The sequence below is a fragment of the Archocentrus centrarchus genome, chromosome 22 (assembly GCF_007364275.1).
Source record: "Archocentrus centrarchus isolate MPI-CPG fArcCen1 chromosome 22, fArcCen1, whole genome shotgun sequence".
NCBI classification, from domain to species: Eukaryota; Metazoa; Chordata; class Actinopteri; order Cichliformes; family Cichlidae; genus Archocentrus; species Archocentrus centrarchus.
Window position 1 is genome coordinate 3506317 of NC_044367.1, and position 12613 is coordinate 3518929.

General features: G+C 39.7%; 2 protein-coding genes across 3 annotated transcripts; one reads left to right on the forward strand and one right to left on the reverse strand.

The window, feature by feature from the left end:
* The first annotated feature begins 558 nt into the window (after window positions 1-558).
* LOC115772682 (protein FAM216A-like) lies at window positions 559-4375 on the forward strand. The gene is given in 7 exon segments (XM_030719073.1): window positions 559-634; window positions 974-1086; window positions 1281-1407; window positions 1750-1852; window positions 2954-2991; window positions 2993-3031; window positions 4254-4375. Coding segments are annotated over 7 exon segments (618 nt in total).
* A 2477-nt stretch (window positions 4376-6852) lies between these two features.
* vps29 (VPS29 retromer complex component) lies at window positions 6853-12593 on the reverse strand. Of its 2 annotated transcripts, XM_030718387.1 has the most exons (5): window positions 12474-12581; window positions 11506-11517; window positions 10095-10286; window positions 9400-9635; window positions 6853-7328 (listed from the first exon to the last, which is right to left on the reverse strand). In XM_030718387.1, the coding sequence occupies exons 1-5, from the start codon at window positions 12474-12476 to the stop codon at window positions 7211-7213; spliced, it is 561 nt and encodes a 186-aa protein (XP_030574247.1). In that variant the 5' UTR covers window positions 12477-12581; the 3' UTR covers window positions 6853-7210. The 2 variants fall into 2 exon arrangements, with proteins under 2 accessions (XP_030574247.1, XP_030574248.1); XM_030718388.1 differs by lacking the exon at window positions 11506-11517 and having other exon boundaries at window positions 12474-12593.
* Window positions 12594-12613: the final 20 nt, after the last annotated feature.

Sequence of the window (12613 nt, forward strand, 5' to 3'; positions counted from 1 at the left end):
AGCTTTCAGCTTGTAAGTGCAACATATTGGCTGAAGCTTTATAGAAAGGACACACCCACTGTCCGAAGTCTGAGATCAGACCGCCTCTTTTCTTTATTTATCTAGACTGACCTGAGTGTGGTCGATATGTATTTAAACAGCAGATGGACTTTTTGGCTTTGTGTACTTTATTTACAGTGAAACAGCAGGTGAAATCTACAGAAATGCAGGTGGTCCACAGGCTCCATCACGATGAGGCTATGCCAAGGTAACGTAATCTGAATTTTAGTCCATACCAAAGTAAATATGCTGTCCTAATTACTTTTTTCTGTACCTGTAAGTTTATGTTAATGTAATTCACATTTCTTTAGCAGGTGTATTTTTATGAGTAAATCAAAAAAGCAAAAAAAAAAAAAAACTGAGCAGAAATATGATGAAACTCGTACTCATACTCCACTCCACTGAATCTTTCTGCCTACTGAATCTGTATTCTGTCTATTTCAGTGTCTTACTTTGGGTCAGATTTAAGATGCACGCACAATCTCCTTGTTAAATAAAAAAAAAAACATGTCTCGCATCATGTCTGCATTGAAACCTGAGAGCCAGGTTTTACTTATCGAGGACACGGAGATGGGAGGGGATCAGTGGAAACCAGGTGAAATCCCACACCTGAATGTGAATGTGGTCAGGCCTGATAAGTTACAGGAAGAAAGCTCAAGTGTGCTGATTTATAATTATTTCTTTGTTTTTACAGTATATCTATGCCCACATGTAAATCTCTGGATTTCCCCAGCCTAAAATAATCTATTAGATTTTCAAAAGAAAATATATTATATTATATTATATTATATTATATTATATTATATTATATTATATTATATTATATTATATTATATTATATTATATTATATTATATTGTATTATTGCTGGAGTGTTTATATAAAATTTTAAACTCCATTTCTAATATCCAAATTACTGTCTGCTCTCTGGACAGAATTTAAAAATGGTGCCGGAAACAGTGGTTTGAAAATCCGCCGACCACCAGCTGATCAGCACCTAACAACCATACAGATCCCCACAGCTGTGACTGCAGCCTCATTTCTGAAGGTAAATTATGAATCATACTTATTTCAGTTTGTCCACTACAGTCAGCTAATAATGTGTCCTCATCACAGCCAAAGGACTGTAGGAGCACTAACACAATATGCACATTATATTAACTTGCCTAACACACACACCTAAACTAGTTTGCACATGTTCAGCGTGATCAGTGTGAACGCCTGCCTCTGCCTGTCCCTCAGCACACAGCACTGACACCGGCTCAGAGGGAGTATCTGCGCACCATTGCATCTTCCTACAGCACTGAACATGCCCGCAGCCTCATCACCCAGCACTACTTGAACGTGCTGTACAGGTGTATACGAGCAGGTGAGAAAAAGCAAAACTAAATTTTAAAAAATGACATTTGACCTTTATTAGATTCAATTCAATTTTATTTATATAGCACCAAATCACAACAAACAGTCGCCTCAAAGTGCATTAGATCAACATGTGGTTGATCTAATCTGCTGGTTGTAATTCTGTCTCTTTGCCATTGCCATTGTTTTCTGTTCTTCATCTAGACTTCCTGTTTTTCTAAACCATCTGTAAAGCATTTTCAGTGATGATGCATCTGATTTATCCTGTTACATGCCTTTACAGTGAGTCAGTAAGCTACATTAAGGCTTTAACACAGTGGGGGATTTTGTTTTGTTTTCCCCCTATTTGTAGACTACAGTCCCAAAGGAGACACACTACTTGCGGCTCCTGTAGCCTCACCTGAGAATGACAGAGAAGGTCGTCAGTCAAAAGCACAATCAGAACATCCTTCAAGGTTTGCAACCCTCACACATCTGAACTAGACTGCACATGCAGATAAATGCGTTTGTCACATATGGAGATTTTGAAAGCACTTAACAAGCAGCTGATTTCTGTGTTTACTTTTCAGTCACACTTGAATTAAAAAAGTTCAAATGAAAGAATAAACTCATAAAAAAATCACATTTTGGGGGAAAGCTTCCTGGAAATCACCCTTTTGCCATGATATTCAGCCCAGCTGGATTGTATTTTTAAATGTAAATGACATCTCAAGGTCATTTATATTGTGAAAAACTCAATAAAATTATATGTAGGAACCCAACAATCCAGAGAAGCAACTGACAAAAGTGTAAAGAAAAAAAAGAAAATTCTCCTTTAAAAAAGGGCACTGAGAGAGGACAAAAAACTAAATGGAAACTACAAGTATATAAAAAAGAAAATGCTCCAATAAAACAAAAGGAAACTGCTACTCCAGAAGGGGAGTCAACTCTGTAGACCTCAGTGCATCATGGGAAGTCCCTCAGCAGGCAAAGCCTCAGAGGGAAGTTCCCCAGCAGGCCGAGCACCAAGCAGTATCCAAGGTCACCACATATTGCCCAATCTGTAAGTTTTTTAATTTTTAGTCCACTCTTAAGAGATTCCACACCTGTGGAACCAGCTCCCAGTTTGGGACCCTGATAGCTGAAAGCTTTGCTTCCTATTCTACTGTGTAACAATCCAATAACCAAAGACAGGGATGCACCCTGAGAGCAAAGGGCTCTTCTTGGATTGCATGTTTCTGTCTTTAGGATGAGGTCTGATCATTCAGACCTCTCTACGCGAAAAGGATTTTAAATTAAATTGTGGATGTAACAGGGAGCCAGTGAAAAGAAACTAATATGGGAGAAATATGATCTCTCTTTTTAGTCCCTGTTATTACTCCAGCTGCAATGTTTTAGAGCAAATGAATGATTTTAAGGAGAATTTAAAGCAAATATGAAGATAAAAAAGTAACTTCAGTTTTGCCTGATGCAGCCTTTTTCCTTAAATCTCTGCAGTCGTGCTCTAGAGTGTTTTTTTTTTTTTTAAACAAACAAGAGGTTGTGAAACCTGTAATGTAACATATTTAACATTGCAGGGCCTCTGATGCATCAGAACGCAGAAAGGTTAAGAAATGGACACAAAACACAAACACAAAGAAGAAAAAGTCCAAGAAGTAAGTCAGCAGAACATTTGGAGCGGTACTTCTTTCCTCAGTTTATCCAGTTTTTCTACAAAAATGTAATATTTTAGTTTGCGATCATCTGTAAACTCTAAACTCACTGATCACTTTATTAATTACATCTGTTACATACATGGTTACAACAGCCCGATTAAGTTCAAACTGGGCATCAGAATGGGGAAGAAAGGTGAATTAAGGGACTCTGGACATGGCATAGTTGTCTGTGCCAGACAGGCTGGTATTTCAGAAACTTCTCACCTACTGGGACTTTTCCAGTGCAGCCATGTCTGGACCTTATCGTCTGCAAATGATACGTGACTGCCAATTCCCTTGTTGATGCCAGAGGTCAGAGGAGAATGGCCAAACTGCTTTGAGATGATTGGGAGGCAACAGTAATTCAAATAACTAAGATATGCAGAAAAGCACCTCTGAATGCACAACACATCAAACTGTGAGGAACACGGGCTACAGCAGCACAAGACCACACTGGATACCACCCCTGTCAATTAAGAACAGGAAACTGAGGCTACAGCTTGCATGGGCTCCCAAGAATTGGACAGTAGAAGGCTGGAAAAATGTTCCCTGGTCTGACGAGTCTCAGTTTCTAATTCAAAACTCAGTTGGGAGGGTCAGAATTTGAAAAAATGGTCTGATTTTTTTAATGATTTTCCTGGCACACTTTGGGTCTTTTAGTGCCAACTCGTTTAAATGCCACAGCCCTTCTCGAGTATTGCTGCTCACCATGTCACTCCCTTCATGAACACAGTATACCCAGGATAATGTGCCCATGTCACAAAGCTTAAGCCATTATATATCAACTCGAATTGGTTTCTTGAACATGGCAGTGAGCTCACTGTCCCCAAATGGCCTCCACAACCATCAGATCTTAATCCAGCAGAGCGTTTCTGGGAGGTGGAGGAATGGCAGATTCGCCTCATGGACGTGCAGCCAACAAATCTGCAGCAACTGTGTGACGCTGTCATGTCAACATGAAAGAAAATCTCTGAGGAATGTTTCCAGCACTTTCTTGAATCTACGCCATGAAGAATTAACAGTTCAGAAAGCAAAAGTGGGTCCAACCTGCAACTAGTGAGGCATATCTAATAAAGTGGCTAGTAACTGTATGTAAAGAATATTACAGTTTATCTCATAAATATTAGTGTGAACCCTTTTATAAGTCATGTAGAGCTGGTTAAATATTTCACTTTCCTGCCAGGAGCCAGGATCAAACTGTTGGATGAGGAAGAAGAGGAGGAAGGACCGGATGATTCTCTGAGTGAATGTCTGAGCTCACTCTCTGTGGGAGAATGGGAGCGTGACAGCTTCTCTGAATCATAGTTTCCTACTAACAAATGACAACTCATCAAAGTGCACAGGAAACCACAGATCCCAGGTTGCTGCCGCTCACAACAGCTTACAGCATATATTTATTGGACGCTAGTGCAGTTAAAGGAAGGGAAGAATTGTGAATATTGATTTTCACATGCATCCAAAAATTGCAAAAAACAAACACAGTTATCTGGATCTTCTATTATTTATATATTATATACACATATATACTGTGTTTGAGTTTCTGTATATGTAAATACAATTGTGTCTTAGGTTTTGCACCAATTTCTCTTCATCAGACTGTGTACAATTTTATCTTGAGTTCTTTTAAACACCTTTAAAATATTAAATATGTTTTATGTATCTGCAAGATCAGTTTGAGTAAATGTAAAGAGTAAGTTGTCAGCTGACACCGTCGGCAGGTTTTACAGCTAATGTAGCGCTCCCCCACACACAGAAAACCCTTGGAAGTCGAGTTCCAGGAAATCACATGATCAATGGGACCTCAGTGCTCATGCTTGCCAGTGCAGGCATGCAGAGCTGTTTGGCTGGCTGCAGTCTCATGGGTTTGCACGAACAGATTAAGCATGCTTCTTTGGCTGCTTTTTAAAAGTAGATTCTCTCTCAAAACAATCAAGCATTTTTAATTTCTTCGCCTAAATGAAGCTGAGTTGGTTAACTGAAAAAGTAAATATGAGAGAGTCTTTTTCTCTTTTGCTGCCGGTGCAGATTTCCCATCACTGATACTGAGCACATGTTGGATTCTTTTGTTTATGCAGAAGTATTTTTGAAATTCAATTAACAGGAAAGTTTGAAACTTCAAATTCTCCACCTGTAGTCAAAGTGCAGTATGAGTGAAAACTTTCAGAGACAAGGCACTTGTAATACGGTGATCTGATAATCTCTGATAACTATTTTTGTATTATTTTTACATGCAATAAACCCAATAACATCGATTTCCTGCAGGTTTTGCTTGTAGGTCAAATGTTGCTTGTGACTGGCTCTTTGGAGAGATTGTTATACTTTTTATTTATCTTTATCTTTTTTTTTTAATCTGTGTTGGGAATGTTGAATTCTTGTCCTTCTTTAATATTCAGTGGTATGAATGTCTACTCATCTGCTGTACAGTCATGTGCAAAAGTCTTGATCCACTCCTCATTTGTTTGCTAGGAAAATGGAAAAGAGCTGCAGCAATTTATTCAAATGTGTGCAAACATACATGGAAATAAAGGAAATGAGGCAACAACAGAGTTTGTACAGTTTGAATGAGCTACCTTTGTTCTTCAATTACTGGCAGAGAAGATTTGGCAAGTTTTTCATGGACACAACCCACAAATGCATTATTCTTAAAAATGTGGCACCGTTTAAGGGGAATAAACAGGCTTTCCAATTGCATAAGCTTGATTACCAAGACGCATCGTTACAACAAAAAAAAAATCCACCAAGCACAAATTTTCTTAATTTTTCTGCTAATGTTGAAGCTTCAGGAGGCCAGTCCATGACTGATGGCATTCCTTTGTGTGTTCTTCCATCCAGGAATGCCTTTACTGCATTGGCAGTGTGTTTGGGATTACTGTCATGCTGAGAAATGAACCTGTTGCCAATCAGAGTCTTTACAGATGGTATTACACGATGGATCGACATCTAACGGTACTTTTCTGTGTTCAGAATTCCATCAATTTTGACAAGATCTCCAACAAAACTGACTGAAGTTCAGCCCCAAACTGTGACAGAGCCTCCACAGTGTTTTACAGATGGTTGCAGACACTCACTGTTGTACCTCTCCTGACTTCCATATATAATGGTCTCAATTAAAGAAATGGGAACAAATTGTGTTCTTGTAACAAGCTGCGAGTAAAAAAGTGCCTAAAGATACAATTTAAAATTTGTTCTTTGCCAAATTGTTATGTGTAGACACCACACTGGTTCAACCTGATTTAGAAGCCTTTCTATGCTTTTAAGGAAGGTAACCTGAACCTAATGTAGCCTGTCCACGTTCACTATAGCCTTGCTTACAACAGAGTACAATGTTAACATGCGGTTAACATCTGTGGACACCACTTTCCACCTTTTAATCGTCATGATTTGAACCAGGCATCTTATTTTAATGGAGGCCCAACTAGAAAGTTTTAGCACCACAGTCCCCTTGTGCACAAAGCCAGCCGCTTGCAGTTTCAGAGAACTAACAGCTTTCAGTGAACCAGCAAAGTAAACCAAGTCAGACCAAGGTTCAAAAATTCCAACAGCCTGAAATCAGGAACACGGAGGCTTTTTTTTTGGTATCAATAAGTTTCAGTATCATCTGCACTGAGCCGGGAGGACTTTAGGGGATTTTCTTTGCATATGAATATCCTCCAGTTTTTTTAAGACAGAAGAGTAACAATAAAAATACATTCTGCTCCTTTAATCATCTGTGGTTTACACCAACATACTGTTTATGCATGGCTATTACTGTTGTCATGATAATTTAACACATAGCAACAGACTGAGTGAAATGACATCTTTATTGTTGGAAACAAACGAATAAAAGGAGGCCAACTACAGGAATCAAAGGCCTGTAACATGCACAGGACATGAGGAGGGCGAAAATTGGAAAAAAAAGAAAAAAAAAATGGCACCAAATATTATTGCATTCTCTACAGTTACCAAATGACAGCTCAGGTATAAGCAAATGCTGATAACATATAAACAATATAATACACGGGTCTTTTAGAGTTAACTTAGTGAACAGCTTGTTACAGCATTAACATTGTGGTGACTCTGAGGCAGCTGCAGCCCCCTGCTGGACAGGAATGAACAATAATCTGAGCCTTGTTAATGCAATCTCTCTCTTTCTTGTGCTCTCTAAGATTTCTTGTACTCGATTCGCTCCACCTTGACGTCGTCGCCGATCAGCTGATAAACGTACGTGACCACTGTCGATGCCTGGATGTCCATTAATACAAAAGAGGGGATGATGTTGCTGTGAGAGAGGAGACACCCAGTTTCATGAAAAGAGCTTTAAACCGCAGACACCTCAATGGTTAAAAAAAAACCAAAACATTCACAACAAAGTCCATGTGCACTCATAAAAACCAGCATCCAAAGAACATTCCCAATTGAACAGGAGCTATCATTGCTGCTGTATCTGCTTGTCAGCTTTAGCAACCACACAGCAACTTAGATCTGCCGCTCCCAGTCGGCTGTCAGCCGGTTCCCAGCAGTTGGGAGTCCCCCCCCACACACCCCTTCTGTTGGGGTGCATCTGTTTTCCCACTATAACCACACACCTTTCACTCAGTTGCAGATGGTCAATAACAGATGGCGCTTTCCTCACAAAAAACTTTGTACAGTTTCATATTGTTTTGATTGATTTCATGCTTAAAAATTTTCACCTGCTGAAATGTAAAAACTTAATCAAAGTCAAGGTTTGCAAATATAAAATAGCTGGATAAAAATTTACAGTCAGTTTGACCATAAACTGCAAATCACGAAAAAATAGTCCCACCAAGCATTCCTTCATTCATCCATTTCAAACTAATTATTAAATAGATGCAATTTAAAAGAAAATTAAATAAAGAAACATATTCCTTCACACAAACTTCCTCATACTATTGGAGAGATTTAAACTCATTGAATACAGAGTGGTCTGTAGCATCAACAAATAAGCGTGACTGTGATACCTGCCTTTGAGTGGCCTTTAACCTGGAAAATCAGTGATGAGTGTTTAATTTGTATGGGTGTATTTTCAAAAGTTGTGATTGCAGTGCCAAAGTTTTGAATCCGTCCAATAACTCTTAACTCCAGATGTTTAGATCCGAGCCCCAGAGCCTATTTGTGGCTCTCAGTAATTTACCAGTATTTTAATGTAACTTAATGTGGAGCACCAGAGAAAACAGTATATATATTTTACAATACCAGACAGAGGCCATACCTGCCACACACATATTAAAATTACTTTTTACAGTGAGCTGAGGGGTTTGTGGAGATAAACACAGCAAAGAATTCCACACATTCAGATCTCAGTCAGCAACAAACAAAAGTCACGTTTCTTAGTTCGGCTTTGCAGAAACCAAGAGCCCGACACTCCACACAGTCCCCGGCAATTTTAACCAGAGTTCAGCCTTATATAAATATCTAGATGCCTCCAGCTGCATGAACATAATCATAAAAATACTCATTATCTCTGCCAGTAATTTCCTTGTTTTGCTCCGTTTTATATTTTACCAGCCCAAAGCAGAATACGCTCACACACACACACACACACACACACACACACACACACACACACACACACACACACACACACACACACACACACACACACACACACACACAGCGCTGTGCAGTCGGAGAGCTCTGCCTCACTTTGAAACGCATTTAAAATGTGCCATTCTCTGACAGGACCCGGTAATAATTAATTCACTTTAAACTTAAATTTGAGTTTTTATATGGAAACATTTGCATTTCTGTTAAATTATATTGTTTTAAGCTTTTATATTCAGAAAGGTTAATCAGAAATAACTGCAGGCTATATGCGTCACTTTCTGCCTTCTGGCTCAACCTGAACAACTTCCACTTTATATTTGCTACAAACAAATATATATAATAATAAATGTTTTACAGAAAGGTTTGGCATTATGATCCCACGATAATTACAGAAGCCCTGAGCAAACATAAAATGCATGATGGCAGGCACTAAATAAATGAACTTCCATTATGGCTGCTCCGCCTAGTGGAAACAGAAGGCATTACGACTGGTGTTTATCCGTTTAGAGGCGTTACAACTTGTGGCTGCACTGTCTATGTCACTGGTGGAGGATCTCTTTCCAATCATGAACCAGCCATGGACCAGTCAAGCCTCTGCCACAGTCCTGTCTTAGATAAGTCGGCATTTTTATGTGGCTGTATCTGTATGTGCCACTGTGTGGGGCGTCTTGGTAGCAAACTCCAAAATTGAAACCCTTCAGTACCAGGTTAATGTCAAAATCATGAAAACATGACTAACTGTTCTAGTAAACAGAGCTGAATATATGGTTTATAGAGACTCCCACCTTTCCAGGGCGCTGTAGGCTCCAGTTGCAGAACCAGGGTTGATGTAGAACTTATTTTCATTCTCGAATGCCTCGAACTTGTGTGTGTGCCCAGAGATTAGGATGTCAACGTCTAGCTGTCTTTGGAGCAGTGCCAGGCTGGCCATGTCGCCCCAGGGGATCACTTGGTGGCCGTGGATGAGGCCAATCTTAAACTGGCCCACCGTGACCACCTTCTGCTCTGGGTAGTTCAGGTTCTGAGAGAATATGAGAAGGACCCATGTGAGATGAGGAAAAAAAAGAAATAAAGTAACGTTTATTTACCTCAGCTTTTATCTGACAGGACTAATTATGGAATAAGAGACTAAATGTGCACAAGTTTAAACAGACAGCAAATGGCAGAATGAGCTGCATTTAAATAATGGCAGTTTCTCAGTGGGATCATTTAAAAAAATCATGATCTAGACAGATAGATCTCAGTTTGTGAGAAGAGCAATTACAATGTCATTACAGAGTAATTAGTCTTTAGGAGTAGCAAAAGATCCATTTTCTTCCTCTGTGCTATTTAATATGCAGCAACACAAATTGTGGCCTTTTAGCCCTGTAGGCACCCTTTGAACCTCATTTTTGTAAATGCAGTAAGATTAAAAAAAACTGTGACATTGTTTAGTATCTTCTAGATAGTTTGTTTTACTGTTATCTACACACAAACAGACCTCATCAAAGTCTCCTCTGACAATGTGGACGTCCCCAGCGAGGGTTTTCAGGTAGTCATAGCTCTCCTTGGTGCAGAGGTTCCCTGTGCAGAGAATGTGCTGGATCTTCCCCGGCACTAACAGTTTTTTGAACTTGGCTGGCAGCGTGTTGCATCGGTGGGGGATGTGCAGGTCACCTAACACCAGGACCAACTGATATCATCGCACAGACACACACGGACAGGTTAGTTACCCACCGATAAGCTCTGGGCCAGGGCTGGGCATTTATTTTCCCAGTGAGCCACATGAGAAGATGGGGCTGTTGTGAAGGGGTGCACCAATACCCTTATAAAGAGATTTAATATGAATATTGATAGGAATTGAGTTCAGCTTTTTGGTGCAACCCTTCACAACAATCCCAGTTTATCATGTGGCCCTTTGGGGAAATTAATTGCTCAGCCTGTGTGCTGCAGCATAGGAATACAGAAAAGGGAAGTGGGCCGAGGACAGAGTCCTGCAGGACGCCACTGGTCAATTCTGCAGCAGAAAATAATACAAATAAGATTCCACCATAACCACTGTGCTCCTCGGTTAGTTACTGTTAAATTCTCATGTACTTGTTTCAGAACAGTTTTCTGTTACTGCACCTAAAAACCAATTCCAGATTAATTTAGTACAGGTTTCACTCAGAAAGCTCAAATTTGCAAATAAGCAACAGTTGTGAGTAAGAATCTCACTAAATTGGGTGTCTGAATTCAAACTGGGTTATGTGAATGTAACGCTTTACACAACTGGAAAACAGCCCATGGAGGAAAAATATGGTTTAAATCAGCCCAGCCGGATTTCAGACACTCAATGACAGCTGAGAGAGACAACTATGTTTCCACACGACACAAACACCAACAAACCCCAGGGTTTACATTAAACATTAAACCTACATATCAATTTTTATCGTGCAGGTTTTAATGCTGTGATAGGATGTTGTGACTTTGGGGAGGGGAAAAATAAATTTTATATTACTTCATGGGTTCATTTTCAAAAACACAAAACACCTGGCTTGCATTAGATTTCCTCACTAAACAACTGCTAAATTTGTCCAATCACTTACTTCTATACTAGTAAACAGCAGTTTACCTTCTCTAAAAAGACATAAATCCCCCCAAAAACTGATCATTTAAAACTCTGAAATATCTTTAGGCTTCCTGCTGTGTTGTTTTCTGGTGGATTTCTTGTCTATGATTGATTAGTACATTATTAATATTGTTTAAGCAACAAATCAATGCACTGCAGTTGCTGTAAGAGTAGCAACTACTTGTGCAAGAGAAGCAGAGACAGCAGAACTCCAGGGCCGTGCAATTTCAATCCCATGTTAGTGTGCCAGGCAGAGGAACGATCAGAAAACAGGGATCCAGGACAGAGCGGGAACACTTACCCGGTGACCAGCCTGGGTGTTTGGAGACAGGCAAAAAAGGGTGGAGTGGGTGGTGGGGTGAGATAGAGAGGAAGGCATGATGTGCGTGGAGAGATCGACACAAGGCGTGATCAAAGATTGGGGAAAGAAAGAAAATATAAATATAAACGAGATAAAGAATGGGGACAAGAAGGAGAAACTGAAATTAGAAATTAAAAAGTGAATGGATTAAGTAGACAGACATTAATCATTCAAACAAAAACAACAATGTGGTTGAAACAGCTGTTAATGGTTGATGGTTAGTTATAATCATAAAGCAAAACATAATGTAGTCGCCTGAGTGTGAGCAAATTAAAAATAATGCAGTGAAGCAAATCAAAGTATTGACTGCAACTAAGCTCTGATCAACCAACTGGGTAGATTCAAACTCCATATTTGTGTTTACAAATATCTACAGAACCTGAAAATTGGAAAACTGAACAAAATGAATGAGTTGCAGTCCTAGAGTAAGAACATTCTTGTGCGGCTGGGTTATTCAAAAACAGTTCCAGTACATCATTAACGCAGCACGGAAAAGTGTTTCCTAAGACCGTAAGATAAAGTGTTAGCTCTGTTAGCTCCGGAAGCTAACTGATTGGCAAACGGAAAAGTAAAAGAAGTCGTGCTATCAATCAGGCACACAAAAGAATGACTAATGAACAAACAGAACACACGCTGTGCGAATGAAACGCCTGACTTTAGTGATGTTTGCAGCTTGTTTCGCTGAATTTTGGAGACTAAATTGCTCAGCTGTCATGTGATCGTTGATACATCACGGAGCGGAGCTTCGCTGCAAAAACAGCCAGAAACTGAGACTGTGCGGACGCACTGAAACCATCCATGTTCACGGTCTCTTTACGTTGGCTGGCAGTCTGATAAAAAGATCAAGCGCTCGAAGCAACCGAATGTAAATGTGAGAAACCGTGGCCTTTTCGCCATTTCATACTCACCATCTTAAATGTTTCGGCTTGCAGGTAGTCAAGTTGAGGAAGCGCCTACGCACGTACAGCGTAAAGACGTCAGCCAATGGGAAACGAGGATGCGCCAAGCAAGATATAATACTTCCTTTCCTTTCAAAAATAAAACAACT